The sequence below is a fragment of the Carex rostrata genome, chromosome 11 (assembly GCF_964058835.1).
Source record: "Carex rostrata chromosome 11, lpCarRost1.2, whole genome shotgun sequence".
In the NCBI taxonomy this organism is placed as follows: domain Eukaryota; kingdom Viridiplantae; phylum Streptophyta; class Magnoliopsida; order Poales; family Cyperaceae; genus Carex; species Carex rostrata.
Window position 1 is genome coordinate 12,807,681 of NC_135928.1, and position 17,625 is coordinate 12,825,305.

The 17,625-nt window shown below is 38.2% G+C and overlaps 1 protein-coding gene across 3 annotated transcripts; it reads right to left on the bottom strand.

The window, feature by feature from the left end:
• Nucleotides 1-12,057: 12,057 nt before the first annotated feature.
• LOC144562378 (uncharacterized) lies at nucleotides 12,058-17,552 on the bottom strand. Of its 3 annotated transcripts, XM_078311600.1 has the most exons (12): nucleotides 17,366-17,552; nucleotides 16,891-16,948; nucleotides 16,694-16,781; nucleotides 16,048-16,142; nucleotides 15,388-15,526; nucleotides 15,069-15,188; nucleotides 14,644-14,697; nucleotides 14,479-14,525; nucleotides 13,846-13,944; nucleotides 13,715-13,766; nucleotides 13,433-13,500; nucleotides 12,058-12,458 (listed from the first exon to the last, which is right to left on the bottom strand). In XM_078311600.1, the coding sequence occupies exons 4-11, from the start codon at nucleotides 16,132-16,134 to the stop codon at nucleotides 13,481-13,483; spliced, it is 618 nt and encodes a 205-aa protein (XP_078167726.1). In that variant the 5' UTR covers nucleotides 16,135-16,142; nucleotides 16,694-16,781; nucleotides 16,891-16,948; nucleotides 17,366-17,552; the 3' UTR covers nucleotides 12,058-12,458; nucleotides 13,433-13,480. The 3 variants fall into 3 exon arrangements, with proteins under 3 accessions (XP_078167726.1, XP_078167727.1, XP_078167725.1); XM_078311601.1 differs by lacking the exon at nucleotides 16,891-16,948; XM_078311599.1 differs by lacking the exons at nucleotides 16,694-16,781; nucleotides 16,891-16,948; nucleotides 17,366-17,552 and adding an exon at nucleotides 16,229-16,411.
• Between the last annotated feature and the right edge of the window lie 73 nt (nucleotides 17,553-17,625).

A 17,625-nucleotide genomic window follows, 5' to 3' on the forward strand; every position in this document is an offset into this window, starting at 1 on the left:
GCAAGATAATAGGGCATTTACAACCCGAATACAACCCTCCAATTGAAGGCGTCTGGAGCACTCTAGTAGTGTCTCTATATGGCAGGATGATAGGGCATTTACAACCCCAATACAACACTCCAATTGATGGTATTTGGAGCACTCTAGTAGTGTCTCTAGATGGCAAGATAATAGGGCATTTACAACCCCAATACAACACTCCAATTGAAGGTGTTTGGAGCACTCTAGTTGTGTCTTCATATGGCAAGATAATAAGGAATTTACAACCCTACAACACTCCAATTAAAGGTGTTTCGAGCACTCTAGTAGTATCTCTATGTGGCAAGATAATGGGGCGTTTACAACTCTAATATAACACTCCAATTGAAGGTGCTTGGAGCACTCATGTACTGTCTCTATATAGCAAGATGTCAAATACAACACTTTAGTTGTAGGTGTTTGGAGCACTCTAGTATTATCTTCATATGACAAGATAATAGGACATTTACAACCCTAATATAACATTTCAATTGAAGGTGTTCGGAGCACTCTAGTTGTGTCTCTATATGGCAAGATAATAGGGCATTTACAACCCTAATACAATATTCCAATTGAAGGTGCTTGGAGCACTCTAATAGTGTCTGTATATGGCAAGATTATAGGACATTTACAACCCTAATACAGTACTTCCATTGAAGGTGTTTGGAGCACTCTAGTAATGTCCCTATATAGCAAGAGAAGAGGGTAGTCACAATCCTAATACAACACTCCGATTGAAAGTCTTTGCAGAACTCTAATACTGTCTCTGGATTGCAACATAAGAGGGTAGTTGTGGCCCTAATAAAACACTCCAATTGAAGGTGTTTGGAGGACTCTAGTAGTGTCTCTAGATGGTAAGACAATAGGGCATTTACAACCCTAATACAACCCTCTAATTGAAGGTGTTTGGAGCACTCTAGTAGTGTCTCCAGATGGCAAGTTAATAGGGCATTTACAACCCTAATACAACACTCCAATTGAAGGTGTTTGGAGCATTCTAGTAGTGTCCCTATATGGTAAGATAATAGAGCTTTTACAACTCTAATACAGCACTCCAATTGAAGGTGTTTGGAGTACTCTAGTGATGTCTTTATATTGCAAGAAAAAAGGGTAGTTCTTACCATAATAAAACTCTCCAATTGAAGGTATTTGGAGCACTCTAATAGTGTATGCAAATAGCAATATAATAGGGCATTTACAATCCTAATACAACACTCCAATTGATGGTTTTTGGAGCACTATAGTAGTGTCTCTATATGGCAAGATAATAGGGCATTTACAACCCTAATACAACACTCCAATTGAAGGTGTTTGGAGCACTCTAGTAGTGTCCCTATATGGCAAGATAATAGTGCATTTACAACCCTAATACAACACTCTAATTGAAAGAGTTTGGATCACTCTCGTAATATCGTTATATGGCAAGAGAAGATGGTAGTTGTAACCCTAATAAAACACTTAAATTTAAGGTGTTCGGAGTACTCTAATAGTGTATAAATATTTGCACGACGAGATATATACTTACTGTTAGTTTGTAATAATCTAGAAGTCAATAATACGATAATTAATCATAAAGCTTTGTTCATGAATTGAATGTTTATTTATAAATCATTTTGTTGCCTTGAGTATTATTGCATTTATGGATCATTTCGAGTTCATGACTGAAATTGTGAAACTCCATAATATAGATGATATATACTCTTAATCTTAAAAGGTCACTAACCAAGGTAATTAGCAGGAACACTAATTACCGCTATAAGGTTAGTATGTGGATTGAAAGATGGTTAAGTTTTACAAACCACCTGACACGAGATGTCATTTTAATCACATAGATACATGTTCAAGGAACATGGTATTTGACAGACCCCGAATGAAACATTAAATAGAATTGTGTTCGTGTCATTTATGTTTTTCATTCAGTGTCAAAGTTCTACAGTATGAGGTATTTATCGTTCCCACTAAGAAATATATATGAGTAAGTGTTATCTAACGCTGTCCGTAAAAAGCAGCCATAACGGTAGCATTTCCATATATATAACTTAGCTGAGGAAGTGATAGTCTGCCAAGAATACTACTTGTCCCTCGTATCTCTATACGAGCTATAGCATCACTGGGCCCCTTGATAGAGTTAGATTATCTGCATGCGGTATAATTACAAGAGTAATTATATTTGATAATCTACTCAAGATCAAGAAAAGATACAGTTACCAAGGATGACACACATCTACCTTGAAACTGATCTGATAGCTATGAGACAGAAGAACTGACACAAGTAAATTGTTTACTGGATCGTGATATTGTACAGTACAGCATCATCTGTGTAATTGGATGGTCATGATGTGTTGCCAGATGCCACCCATGACTAACAGAAGTTAAAACAGTTTTAACTCTGTTTACCAACACAACACAGATCCTATTGGGTCACACCATATAGGAGCTACTCGGAGAATCTTACTGATTAATTATAAATTGATTATAATTAATATTAAGATGGTTATAATTAATTATACGTGATATAATTAAATTATAAATGTCATTTAGAATGACAAGCAGAAACAACGGTTAATTTATAAACGTACACGTTACGTTGTATAAAAGTTACCGAACAATAACCGAAAAGAAATATAATTGTACATGACAATTATATATATATGATTTGGAATTTTAATTGTTAATTATGGATTTGAATTATGGGTTTAAAAGCCCAAAATAATCAAAGCCTTAATTAAAATTAAAGGCCCAAAGTCAAAGCCCAAAATCAAAACCTTTTACTATTCATGCCTTAATGGGCCAAGGGCAAAATGGTCATTTCACACCTATGCCACCTTGCATGACACCTTAGGGGTGTAGAAACATGGAGAAGAGTGTGGAAGGGTGTGGAAGGGGTATTTTGGTCTTTTCACATATTAAAGGACGAGGTGTCAAGGGCTTTTGGTAAATAGATTTGTTTTGAGGGGTATTTTGGTCTTTTGCGAACCTCCTCAAAACACTATAAATAGAGGGGTGAGGGTAGAGGGAAAATTTACTAATTCACGTGTTAATCTGATTACTTCGTTGATCGGTTTTCCCTCTCTTCCCTGATTTCGGTTATTACGAGATTCGGAAAAATATATTTTTAGATTCTGCGGTATTTCATGTTTTGCTTTATTAGTAAAACGGAATAACTTGCATTCTTAAATATATTTAATCTGTCTCTTTTTTGGTGAATAGTGTTTCTGCAGAATTCCGCGGTTTACGATATTTCTGGCAGAAGAAGTAAATCGCTCTCCGGTTAGTCCTGGTGGATAACCAATAGAGGTATCACACGTGTGATACTGCGAGTTGATTCCATCCCTGGTGAGGCTCTACTCGCTCGGTCTGCATTCCAACTGAGATTTGGAATCAAGGTATAAATTGTTATATTAATCTATTTAATTTGTAAATAGATTTAATGCTTTAGGAAATCAATTATGGAGTAGATCTGTAAATAGGATTAAACGAATCTTCTTGATTCATTTAATCCGTAGCTTAAGTTAGATGTAAAAATTTTTGTTTTACTCTTTCCGCAGCTTAAGCTAATTAAATGGGTTTGAACCGTTCACGAAAACCCAACACTTACGTAATGACGAATTGAGATGTACATCATCATAGATCTGCATAAAAGACGTCTGTAGTTTTAAATTCGCAAAAGCCTTACAGATCGTCAGAAATATGGACGAGATTAAACAGAGAAAAATAATACCTCTAAAAATGTGTATGGTCCCTCATGTAGTTTGAGTAGTCCCCCACAAGTTTTTATGATGCAGGAATATTTTGAAAGATTTGATTGGAGAGGCAATTATTTACGTACAAATTATTTAACTCATAAGTATAAATACTTCCGTGTATGGATATACATATTTCCGTGCATAGATATAAATACTTTAGAAAAATAATTCAGTGTCTCAATTTTTACTGTCTTTCTAAGTATTTATGGTAGTTAAATTGTAGCTACGATGCAGATACTAGAGTGCGGTCACATGAGCTTTCAAATTTCTAAAGGACCAATGCTTACCATCGGTGGGTTATGTGGAGAGCCGAGAGAGTGTGGGAGAGAGGAAAAGGACGAAGGCTTCAGATGGGCCCAGGAAAGCAGAGAGCCAAAGGGGAGAGGTGGAGAAAGCACGCATAGCGAAGCGAAAATTGATTTTTGTGACCGCGAAGCTGTAATGAATCTAATGTTTCCAAGATTTGAAACCCAATGATGCGAAAAAAATAATACTAATTTGTAAATGTATATTAAGAATGATTAAGTGTTAGAGCAAACAAGTTATATTTGATAGTGATTACTAATTAGTAGACTTGGTAAATAGGATGAAGCCAGAAAATATAAAAATTAAGTTGAATTTTTATTTACAAATTACAAATATGTTTATATTTTTTTTCTCTAAAAAGACAGAAAAAATCTACTAATTAGTTCAGGATATTTTTATTTTTGGTTTGATGCACTTGTTTAATTTTAATATCTATATAACTCAGATCATTTGAAAGAATTAGTCTTTGATCGAATAGTAAAAGACAACACTCTCTGTGTAGAAAGTTCTTTATAGACAATTAAATGAAAGTTGATAAGTTACATCTCCACATTTCTATCTCAAAAAACACTCGGATCATTTGAGTTCAGGCTTTTATCAAACTTAGGAGTAATCTGGATATATATTCACTTCTTTACTTAAGTTTTTAAGGTTATTTATGTGTCAGTTTCGAATGCAAATCAAGTTTTTAAGTTATGATTGGATCAAATTAAGTTTTGATATCTTGACTAGTATAGAGTTTGGCTTCAAATCGATTAGTACTGGATTCCAAAATCCTAATGTCTATAGGCATGGAAATAAATCTGCTGCGATTCTTTGGAATCGTAGTTTCCTGCTTTTTCAAATCTAACTGTACATAAGTTTTGAGATTTGTACTTTAAAACTAACTATTTTTGAGATTCACGCATTCCAAAAAATTAATGATTAGATTTAAAAAGGCAGTAATCGCAGGAGTTCTTTGGAATCACAGCAGATTTATTTTCCTCTAGGCATGGCATAATCTTGAGCGGCTTTCCCAAATAATTTTATATCATTTTATATTTCCAACACAATCTCCTCTCTCAAAAATTTGGAAATGAACATAACAGGAGTGAACAATGCAAGCAGGAGCAAAGAAGGGAGCAGCCCATGGCGACTGGCAAGTCGTGCAACGCCGACGGAGATACCTCGACAACTGGAAGCCAACCTTCACCACCGTACCAACGAAAACCAAACCATTTACCCATTATCTCATGACCTACGCCCAAGCTGTCTCCTCTCCACCAACCCATCCAACCTCCCTCAGGAAGACACCTTCTCCGCCACCCCAAAAGTCCCAACAGCTCAAGTCAGTACCTTCCCACACCCTCCCTTCACCCATTGTCATTACACCACCCACTGACCATATAGACTCGAGGAAGGTGGCAATTTATACATCGCCGCACAGCCCTACCAAACTAAGATTTCCTCCATCCCCGACCTTCACCGAATGGAAGGACCGCTGTTTTCGCTGTTGCAAGTCAGGACATAACGCGGCACTCTGTCGTAATCCGATGAAGTGCGGCCGTTGTTGGAAGGAGAGCCACCCAGGCAATTGGTGCCTTGAGAAGGGGTCAGTCCCGGGAGAATCGCATCCTCCACCTAAAGTTTCTGAGGAGACTGGCTGCGAACCCTTGTTTGATGAACTCCTCACAGGCCACATATCCCATGTATTCTAAGGGATGCCCATTAACCGGCCAAAGCTCTCGACTTGCTTCATTGACAGGGATGAAACATATCTAAAGGAAGTACACAACCTTAGCCAAGCAGTGGTGGTTCAAGCGCTAGATTGGGAAGGGGATTTGCTAGCCGATATGGTGGTGGAATTTGCGGTGGCAACTGATAAGGTCGCACTTGAGGAAATCACAGTGGCTTCTCTCTCATCTTCCTCATGCCTCATCCTCCTACCACCAGGTTTAGCCCCAGAGATGTTTCTCCGAGCCATCCCGAGTCGCATTTGGGACCTTGGCCTTGATTTCCAGCCATGGAGTCCTTTCATGGATGCTACTAAAGCGGTGCCGGAGTTCAAAATAATTCTGGAGCTCCGGGATATTCCGGTCAGACTATGGAGAGAAGCATATGTCATGAAAATGGTGAGCTTTTTTGGACTATATCTGGGTACTATATCTCCAGCTAACCCAGGCGACTACTTAGCCTGGACAGTAGTTGTGGCCACTGACTCACTTGAGCGCATCCCAAAGAAGACGAAGGTATTCATTGAAGGTCTCCAATCGATGATCAGGGTCTTACCGGTGAAATGGGCATAGGCACCAATTTATAGGGAGTCGGATCTACCTCGTCAGTCGCCTAAGTGCACCTGACCCCCACAAGGACCACCGGGATCGCCGGTGTCATCGGATGAAATGCAATGGTCGAGCGAAGAAGAGATGATTAGCATACCGAGACGACTTGTGATGGATATGTGCAAGGGAAAGGACCCCATGTCATTACCAGGGGACTTGCAGGCTTACCTCAACCAGACGGCGGAAGGGATGTCGGTGACAACCGAAGGTAGCGAAGGTGGTGGCAGTGATGACTATCAGCCGTTAGATCTATCTCTCATGCCCATGGCCGCAGAAGATCCGAGCTTCAATAATCCAAAAGATGCTTCGCCTACACGACCTCTGATGGACACAAATTCCAAAACTGATCTGACGAACCACAGTCCCCACGTCACCATCCTCAGAAGACAACCGGATCCTATAACGACTCATTTGGATGGAGAAAATGAGACTGTTGTGCATTCTAACCCAAGGAGCACTCCACAGCCGATCCAAGCTGACAAAGGGAAGGATATTTTGTCTCTTACAGACAGTCCGACAAGGACCCTGACGATGACAGAGAATATTCCAAGCGAAGCTTCTGATGGGGGCCTCAATTCATTGCTAATTTCCACATGTCCCCAGAATACAAGGCCACCAATTACTCAATATGGGCTCAGAAGCACGGTTAAAAGGAAAAATGCTCAGGCCCAAAATAATGAAGGAGGCCCTTCAAGTAAAAGAAGTGACTCAACTCTGGGAAATCGGGCCGAACTTAAATTAGGCCTAGATGGCTATTATGAATGCAAGGTCTCAAATTCATTTTGTCAGGACTTGGCAATAGGTTGGGGCCTTCTTCCAGAAGTAATAAGGCATGAGGTGGAAAGAGATAATTTGGAGAGGCGCATGACAACCTCCGTTGTGCTTGAGATGCAGCTGATGGAGGAAACGAAGACCAATCTGCAATTAAGGGTGGATCAAGGAGATGGCTCCAGTGGGGAGCAGTAAGTGCCAGTTTTTGTTGTAAAGTGCCCTGAGTGGTCAATTTGGTTTCTATTATGAATATCAAAAAACTCAGAATTTTGAACTGGAACACCCGTGGTTTGGAGAAGTGTAATGTGGTCAAAAACACCATTAGAGAGTCCAGATGCGACGTATGTTGCCTTCAAGAAATAAAATGGAACTCATACAACCCCATTGTTCATGCTACGGCCCTTCCGAGTTTCTTTGAGAAGAGATGTGCAGCACTGCTGGCAATTGGCACGAGGGGGGGTCTTAATCTCTTGGAAGCGAAACTACTCTTTAATGAACTCATGAGCTACTGCGCATTCAGTGTCTGTAGTTTTGAAGCAACATGCAACGGATCAATCTTTCTTAGTTACATCAGTTTACGGCCCCAGTGTTGATGAGCATAAGCGAGACTTCATTTCTGAATTGAGGCAATTGGCGGGGCTGGTTCAATTACCTGGATTCTGTTGGGGCGTTTTAATCTCGTGCGTTGGTTCACAGACAGACCAGGGGATCTAAGAGGTATAGCTCTGATGAACTTGTTCAATGATTTTATTAGGGAATCTGAGGTAGTTGATATCTCACTCAAGAACCGGGCATACACGTGGTCGAGCAAGAGACCCAATCCGAGTTTTTCTAAAATTGATAGGGTTTTTTTGTCGGCGGACTAGATGATGCAATTCCCTATTATTTCCTTACATGCACTGGAGGTAATAGTATCCAATCATTGCCCATTGGTGCTATCTTGCAAACAAAGGCAAACTTCCAAAACGGATCCAAAATGGGAGAATTACTGGTTCTCTTATCAAGAGGTCAAGTTAATAGTGGAGAAAGTGTGGCAACAAGGAGAACCGAGTATGGTAGTAGGGATACAAGGATTCTATCAAAAAACTGAGGCTCTGTACAAGGAATTGCTAGCATGGCAAAAAGGAAAAATTTGGAAAAATTAAAGAAAAGCTTGCTCTACAAAAGGAAGCGGTTCTACTATATGATAAATTAGAAGAAAGTCAACCTTTACAAAGCCATGAATTCACCAGAAGGCAAGAGCTAAGGGTCTCTATTTTTGAACTTGCCAATATGGAGAAAAAATGATGGTTGCAGAAATCTCGCTGCCGCTGACTTAGCGAAGGAGACAGTAACACCAGGTACTTTCATACTATGGCGTCCTCTCGGACTAGAAAAAATGCAATTACTTCGATCAATCAGGAGGGAATTTTAATCACGGAGTCGAGACATATTTTGCAAATTTTCTTCACTCAACTGAGAGACCTGCTTGGATCTTCAGCCCAAACATAACCTTTCAACCCAGTGACGCTATACCCGAGTGGGCCTGATTTAGCGGACCTTGATGCCACATTCACTGAGGAAGAAATCTATGCAGCAATTAAAGGGCTTGGGACTAATCGAGCCTCGGGACCCGACGGTCTTACAAATGAGTTCCTGAAAACATATTGGGAAATTCTGAAATTTGAGATTATGGCCATTTTTGGGGAATTTCATGAAGGAAGACTGAACCTCAAGGATTCGAATTTGGCGAATGTTATTATGATCCCAAAAAAGAAGGAGGCAAATTGCGTGAAGGATTTCCGCCCGATCAGTCACTTACCCAACCTCATCTCTCTAAAGCAAACCGCTTTCATCAGAGGGAGATTCATCTCGGAGAATATCACCTATCCAAAACCAAGAAGCCTACAATCTTTACAAAAATTGACTTTAGCAAGGCATTTGACTCTCTGGAGTGGGGATTTCTGGAGGAAGTCATGAAGGCAAGATCTTTCCCAAGTAGATGGATATCCTGGATAAGAACTCTGTTACAATCGACCTCATCTAGAGTCATTATAAATGGGGAAAAATTCGAGTCCTTTGCACACAGGAAGGGCTTGCGTCAGGAAGACCCCATCTCCCCGATGCTTTTCATTCTCGCGGTGGATGTCATGCAACAAATAATTCGGGTACTAAATAGGCTACTGCATAGACCAATCTCGCGGAAAATTGTTGACTCTATCCTATCACTTCAATATGCGGATGATTCTGTACTCATATCCACACCGGACCAGCAATCCCTAATAGCTTTCAAGCTGATGCTTAGGGCTTTCACTGCAATTTCAGGGCTAAAGATCAATTTCTCCAAGAGCTCAATGATACCTTTCAACATGCACGAGCAGCAAATAACTGAGGCGATGGTTATTCTAGGCTGTAAGCGGGAGACATTACCCATTACCTATCTCGGTATCCCTCTTTCCATCTATGCCCCTAAAAGGGCAGATTTCTTGCCACTGATCGAAAATATTGAGCACCATTTGCAAGGGTGGCAGACAAAATTAATTTCCCGTGGGGGACGGGTATAGTTGGCACAGTCAGTCTTATCGGCACTGCCGACCTATTTCATGACGTGTTTCAAGTTGCCCAAGTGGGTATCTAGCATAATTGACTACATTAGGAGAACCTTCATATGGGGAAAGAATCAACAGACAGCAAGGAGTATCTCTCTAATCAATTGGCCTTCGGTTTGTACCCCTAAGGAGTGGGGAGGAATGGGTCTGATTGATATTGAACTTCAAAATATTAGTCTGCTTCTGCGCTGGCTCTGGAGACCAAACTCGGAACATAATTCACTCTGGTCAGGCATGATTGTCAGACTTAGGGTCACTACAATACATGGAGTCAATAGGTAGAATAAAGGAGGGACCTTTTTCTGGAAAGACCTGATTAAGCTACTTCCAATGTTCACATGGTCGATTGAATTTGAAGGGGGCATAATTAGGTGGAAATGGGTCATACTCATCCAAATTATTTTATCGGATGGTGATGTCAGGAGGCAAGCAACGATGGCCGTTCCCTGAAATTTGGTCAATCAAGGTACCTCAGACAGTGAAGATTTTCTGTTATCTATTGTTACAAAACAGAATTCTGACCAGAGACGTTTTACTAAGAAGACATATCAACTGTCTTTCTCATTGTGTCATGTGTAATAGAGGCAGTCCTGAAACAGGGATGCACTTGTTCTTTCTGTGTGATTTTGCTAAGCAGGTTTGGGCTAGGCTATCATTTACAGCTGGTTTCCCCTCTATCCATCTTGGTAATGATGTAAGATCCACCTGGTCCAACACATGAAAGAGTTTAAAACTGAGGAATGCTTTAACCTTCAAATCCTTCTCTGTGTGGTTCGTTAGTGCATGCTGGCATATTTGGTTGCTGCGGAACAACTTGATTTTCAGAGATAGGAAAATTCATCCCCATGTTGCAGCGGTGCAAATTCTGGAGGTGGGAAGGATGTGGTCACAGAACTGTGGCAAGTATAATAGTTTGAGTTTTTGTTAGTTAGAAGGTGGATTTTTGTTGTAATTAACCTTTAGACCACCTCCTTTCTAAGTTTCTAAGTGTTGATGCTGTAAATATTTGTTTTTTATGTTCAATAAAATTTTCTTGACAGCCTCTGCCAATTATTCAAAAAAAAAAAAAAATTGGAAATCATTTTTTTTATTTTATAAATTTAAAAATATTAAATTATCAAAATAAGATGGATTGCTCGATGAATTATAAAATTAATTAATAGTTGACTCCCACTGATTTTCACAATTCTCACACCAACGATCACACAATGTGAAAAATCAATGGAACAGTTCAGTCCTATTGATCTCTCTACAATAGAGCTCAAATAAAAGAGAGAATGAAGAAGAGAGAGTCCGGATTTCTTTTTTCTTTTCTTTTTTTTGAAATCGTGACAACGGCTGTCAAGTATAATTCATTAAATAAAATAAAATTACATCTATCGTTCACATCTACCACATTAACATCTAACAACCCATCATCTAAATCATTAACAATACATCAAAACATCTAACAACATAACACAAAATCTAACCTCACAACTTCCAGCTATCAACTGCAACCGGTCGCCAATCTTCAGTCCCAACAATTTTTGCCTTTTTGGTGACAAAATTACGCTGCAACTAACGAAAATTACTGAAATGGATAATGATTAATTTTCTAATATTTTGATTTTTTTAATTTCTAAAAATAAAAATTTGTCGTAGGTACCTTTCCATTGCCACTGCTTCATCAAAATTCACCATATCCTCGTTGCATTTCGTTTATACATTCAGAACATTGTTATTGTTATACATTCCTTCTCTCTTATAATATGCCTAAAGACTATTTTCTATTGTCCAATAGTCGTAGCACATGATTCCAATCCACAATCAGCTTTCCCCCCTCAAACAAGGCCACTACGTTGCCTGTGGGTTAATGGGCCCCACCCCATCTCCTATGGCGACAATAGACCTTGCACTAGGAAAATATTATTATAGTACTAATTCTAGGATATACGCTTCGCATTTGCTGAAGATGACAAATTCAGCAAATCAGCGTATTGCCGGGTAATGAAGCTAAAAAAATCTGACTTGAAAGAAATATTCGAGTTCACAACCAAAGTTACAACCTATGAATACACAAAGGATGAACATATTGCTTGTTTTATAAACAACAGGTATATCAGTATATGACTGTATAAAGCTTGAAATGTCCTTTTCAAAAAAGCATCTTTCCATAAAAAATAAATTACAAGAGGTTTTTCCACACTATTCATATTCCAACAGTCTGTAATTTAATAATCTTTAATTTCAGATGTCACTACTAAGCTAATGGATTTCTCACCGTTGAACAACATCAAATTGTAAGCTCATTACACCTGCAGCCAGAAAACAAAAGAGGTCTTTTTTTTGAAAGATTTGACAGTGGCTGTCAAATTAGTTACAAAGTACAAGCCTACATATTTTTCCTGCATCCATAAAAGACCCTATGTAATCTATCAATCACTGAAAATCACACAGCATATCCTAGCAGTAAAATTAAGAAATTACATTAATACCCCTGCTATCTAACACAGCACACTCCACAGCTTAGCCTCTTGAATGGCCCAGCCAGCTATCATTTCCGGTGTGAGGCATTTTCTTGCAAAAATCCTCGCATTGCGCTTTTTCCAGATTGACCAGCAAATTGCAGAAAAAAGTACCCCCTGTGGCCCTGTCTCCTGCGTTGCCCCCCACCTGCAGTTGGAGACCCATGGCCTACTTGTGCATGAGATGCTTCAAGTTCAGTCCTGAAAATTTAAAATTATATAGATTATATTTTAATCATTATTAGCTAATTTCTTGTTTTTCTCTCTCTATAGGAGAGATAGTCACACCTAATGACATATCTTTTTCTAATTCCTACAAGTAAATTCTACCAATGCAGTATGTAAAATCAGGTAGCGATATTTTCTAGCACTTGGATATTTCAAATGTTATTAAAGCCTGATGGGTCTAATCAAATATGAATGAAATAATAATAATACAAATAAAAATAACAAGCAGCAGCATTGCAAAGATGAACAAATTGATCTAATTAGCAGAAATTCGGGTTTCGTAATGTCTTATCCTCATTTTTTTGCATTCTCCTGGCCAAAGTAAAGCTGGTGGGAATGTGAACTTCTATGGATTTACCCTTTTTCTGTTGCTAATTGCATTTAACTAGGTCCCGAGCTCACCAAAAGAGTTCAGGAACATAAATTAAACCTCAAATCGGCTTCAACAACAAATCCGAACCATTAATTCAGGAGTAGAACATGCACATATAAGTTTGTAAAAAGAAACTTAAAAGGCATGCACATTTGAAATTTTTCACGTATCACGTCACCAAGTATATCAAGATTTGAGATTTGAGTTGTACATTCATCTTTTGAAGTCCATCTGATGGTTTAGAGGTTAGCTTGTGAACCTCAGCATAGCTTAGGAAGCAGAAATACCCTTGGACTAGTAATTTTTGCAAAGTTTTTTAATGTCTCGTTTTCTTTTTAAGTATCCCTTCTCCAGGATAATTTATAGTGATCCAGTCTCCGTCTCTTCCTTCTCGCCATTTTGTTCACAGTTGTTTTTTTTTCCTATGCCTCTAATATTTGATTGTACTAGTACAAGGTATATATATATAGTAAAAAGTATATATAGAGAGACAGAAAAAAAAACTAGGCTACAATACAGCTCTTCAAAATGATCTGACACCCAAGAGTGAAATACTATGAAAAATTAAAATTACCTGGAAAAAAAGTTACTCCTTGCTAGGCTTTTTCCCTACTATTTGTGTTTAATCATAGACATCTTCCTCTGAAATCGAATGTATAACTCAGCATGATACAAAATTACAATAACATTAAAAACATTTCATTTTGTTATGTTCATTCATTGTTTTATTTTTTTTGTTAAATTTTGAATATTGGCTTTTTAGCTTTTTTCTTAAAAAAAGCTATCAGCAATTTCAGGACAAAAGTTCCGAATATTTTCTTTCGTGTGCCTTTATTTCCTATGAAAGGAATCTTACCAGCATCTTCCTCCATATTCATGTCATCTTCATCATCATCAAAATCAATGTTCTGCACATCAAATAACATAACTTTTAGGAACTGTACAACATTTTTCTATGATGAGGTAGAAATTATAAAATAAAATTACTTGGTTGTAATCATCATCAGAGGATTCTTCTTCAGCCTCCTCTTGTGGCTCCTCGTCTTCATCCTCATCTTGTTTCTTTTCTACATTTTCATCTTTATCCTGAAATTCACATGAAGCTAGGAATGTAAATACGTATAGTGCCGTGACCAAGTCAGATTTTTACGTGCCATGGATGGACGATCACAGCATGTTAGTCACATTTGGTCATGTTTATTTTTCGTAATTTAAGTTAATTGATTCAAAATTCCACATTAGATCAAGATCTAACGATCCTGATTACCCGTGGTCATGTGCCGTTCTGTGACCATACTAGTTTACGTGTTGTGCCCATTTTCCGAAGGATGGTCACATCACGCGAATGGTCACGGTACGGGACACACGAATCGAGGCATGTGATTGGCGCACGTGCCGTGACATGTCCCTGTTGCAGCTTAGAACGAGTTTGTTTAGTGCATAGTGACTTGTAAATAACCAATGAGACAGTACTGGTATGGCCCCTTAGTTTTCTCTCCTTTTATAGCTTTATTTGTGCAAATGGCAAGTTTGAGATTCTGTTCTATACAAAAACTTTCTTCCTTGTCAAAAGTAAAATAATAAAAAAAAAAAACTAAATATATAATAAAATAAACTTGCCTTGTGTTTCTCTTCAAGTTTCTCAAATGAATCAAATGACAGCTGATCTGTCAAATGGACAGATGCATCAAATATGTGTCACAAGATGATATAAAAAAATAGCCGACAATTAAAATATAAAAAGTTAATTCCCCGTATATAGGTGAAGTTCAAGAAATTATAAACCTGCATGCCGATCCCATTTGAGCTTCTTACTGATTTGTTGAACCCGTCTTGAACCTGAAATGAGAAATATCCAAGAAACTACTGAGCCAGATTCTGGAAACATGCCAGTCAGGTTCAGCCCTAGAATCATAACAGAACATACTTTTTGGGTTACTAAGACCGTAAGACCAAATTAAGACCAAATTGATCACAAACCAGGCAATATTATTTTGTTCTAACTTTTTTCCCTTTTTCTTTTCCTCTCTTGTTCAGTGTCTAGTTAATATTTACACATTCATGAAGCTGATCTCTCCATTTTCCTCTCTATTTTTCTAATGAAATGAATTATGAGAGCTCCATTAAGGCTAGATAAATAATTGACTAAAAAAAACCAAATTAGATTTCATACAAGGGAATTTCACTCTAATCAGGTTCAAAAATGATACCTTGAATGAGTTCTACAGGAAAATTTGAAGGGTTCAGCTTCAGATAATTTCCAAGGGCCTCGCGCCTCTCTTGTGTCTTTGGTTTTTTACCTAAGATCCTCCGGGTGCCTAATTCTTTTTCTAAAATCCAGAAAAAAATGACAATTATGAATAAAATGGTAGCGAAAATTAGTGCGGATTAAAAGAGACTATAATCTAGGTATCCAACTGCAATTTTATACTCCCAGTGTCAGTTGCTTAGGTATCAGCAAAGCTACCAGGTAGCCCCAGTTTAAGCAATCAATCAAGGATAATTTGTGATAAAGTGAAAATGACCAACTTGTCCTTGAGGCATCCTCTTGCAGGTAGTAACAAGAGCCTCGCCAAAACACCTCTAGCTGAGACTTCCTAAGAGCATTCATTTTGGTTTCTTGTGATGAATGTATAATATCTACTAAGTTTGGTAACCTCTCCATATCCTATATAAATTCAATTCAAAGCATTACAAGCAGTTTCTTCTGCAATCCTTGTAACATTAAAACAACAATGCAAGAACATCAGCTATTTATTTTGAAAGTATTGAAATTTCAAAAAAGATGCTGACAGAAAATCAAAATGTTGCAATAAGCCACTGTTTGAGCTATTTGCAAAAGCACCCTACTTTGTTAAAGGAATTAAGTAAGAAATAGTACCCACTTAGATTATTTAAGAATGCAAGTCGTGACAATAAATTACAAAAATAACCAAGCAGTGAACTAAGCTCTTCGTATATCCAGAAAGAAAAAATTCAAAAGCAAAGTTAATGATAGGCCAAAGTAATATTCATGACAACTTCCAGTTTCTTCCTTAACCCTTCTTTGCAAATATTAAAAAGATGGCGGGCCATTTGATAATCTAGGCACCATTTGCAAAACTGCAATTTACAAATCTTTTATCTTACACAAGTCTTTACATCGATGCAGCAAACTTAAGCACACAAACTTATAGAAGATATACAAACCGGGAAATTCTCGTAAGGAGTGAAATTTGGGGGCCGTTCAAAGCCACCGCCCCGGCCTCTGCCCCTTCCTCTGCCTCTGAACGCCATCAAATCGACTGGAAAGGAATCATAAACTAATAAATCCAATTTGAAAAGTCACTTATTAGCAAACAAAGAAATAACAGGAGAAAGGGACGGTTACGATTGGGTAGATAGGCAGAGAGAAAGAAAAGCGGAGATAGAGATGTTGTGGTGGCCCCCCTGAACCAGAGAAGGAGAGGATGGAGAAAGTGCGACCAAGCCACCAAGGGTTTAGGGTTTGCAGGGCAAGAAGGCCCCATGAATTTAGTTTGGGGTGTACGGACACAACATGGCAGGATGTTGACTGCTGACAGGCGTACGGCAGAGAAGTATAATTAGGAAAACCAGAATTTAAGGACGTAAAATACGTACGGAGCGTGATTTGATATTTTGATCACATGCCGTGAACATTTTTTTTTTAAATTTAAAGTGCCGCCGCACAAAAAAAAATAAAAAAAAAGAGTTAACATAATATATGAAAATAGGGTACTGACAATAATGAAATATCAAATTTATCAAAATTACCCTATAAATATGAATATTAAAGGAAATAATGTGGGAAGAAATAAAAGGGAAGGAGAAGTACTGTTGGCAATGGCTGATTCAAGCTAACTCTCGCCTTCAAAGGAATTATCCAGAGATAGCAACACACACGATAGAGAAGAGAGTATTTCCTGAAATGTACAAAAGGTTCTATAAGAGTTCTTTTATATATATACACATAATATCCCCTGTGAGCAATGCATTGATGTATAACATTGTAAAATTTAGATCTTTATTTACCAGATAAGTAGGTGAAGAATTCAACACACCTAGATTAGTCAGTTCTGTATAAATTAACCTGTGATAACCCAATACAAAGTTGAGATCAAAACAAAAGGAAAAAAAAATCATGTGAAAATCTTTCACACGTATATATAGAATCGTAACCCTTTAATTAGTCTGTTGCTGGTACATCAAAATCTAATAGTTATAATTTATGTGAAAATTTAATACTCTACTCTTGCAATTATTCAAAAAATTCCTACGTGCCAGCAAAATCTGAAAACATGATCAACCAAAGATACTAAACATGATCAAATGACAGAAATATAATTGTAACCCTGTCAAAGATAAGATACTAAACATGATCAACCAAATCTGAAAACTTCCCAAAATAGTACATGCTTTCCAAAAAAAATTAAAAACAGTGTGTGAAGCAGCATCATTAGAGCTTGATTGATTCATTAACAACAGAGGGCAATTCCAATAAGCATACCAGTAGAGGTGGAATTAGAGGCGGCTGGGGTTACTGGTGGCAGAGACAGGCTCCGGGGCTGGCAGTCGGCGGCGCGGCACGGCTATTCTCTCTTTGTGCAAGCGCAGGCGGAGCCGCGGAGGGTTGAGTGTTTTCTTTTCCTTCGCGCAGGGGCTCTCAGCAGCGCAGCGGAGCGGAGGTTTCAGCTCTTTTTTTTTTTCTCTCTTAATTCTGAGAGTCTGGGTTACTGGATTTGGGTTTTGGGCTTAAGCCCATTTAAT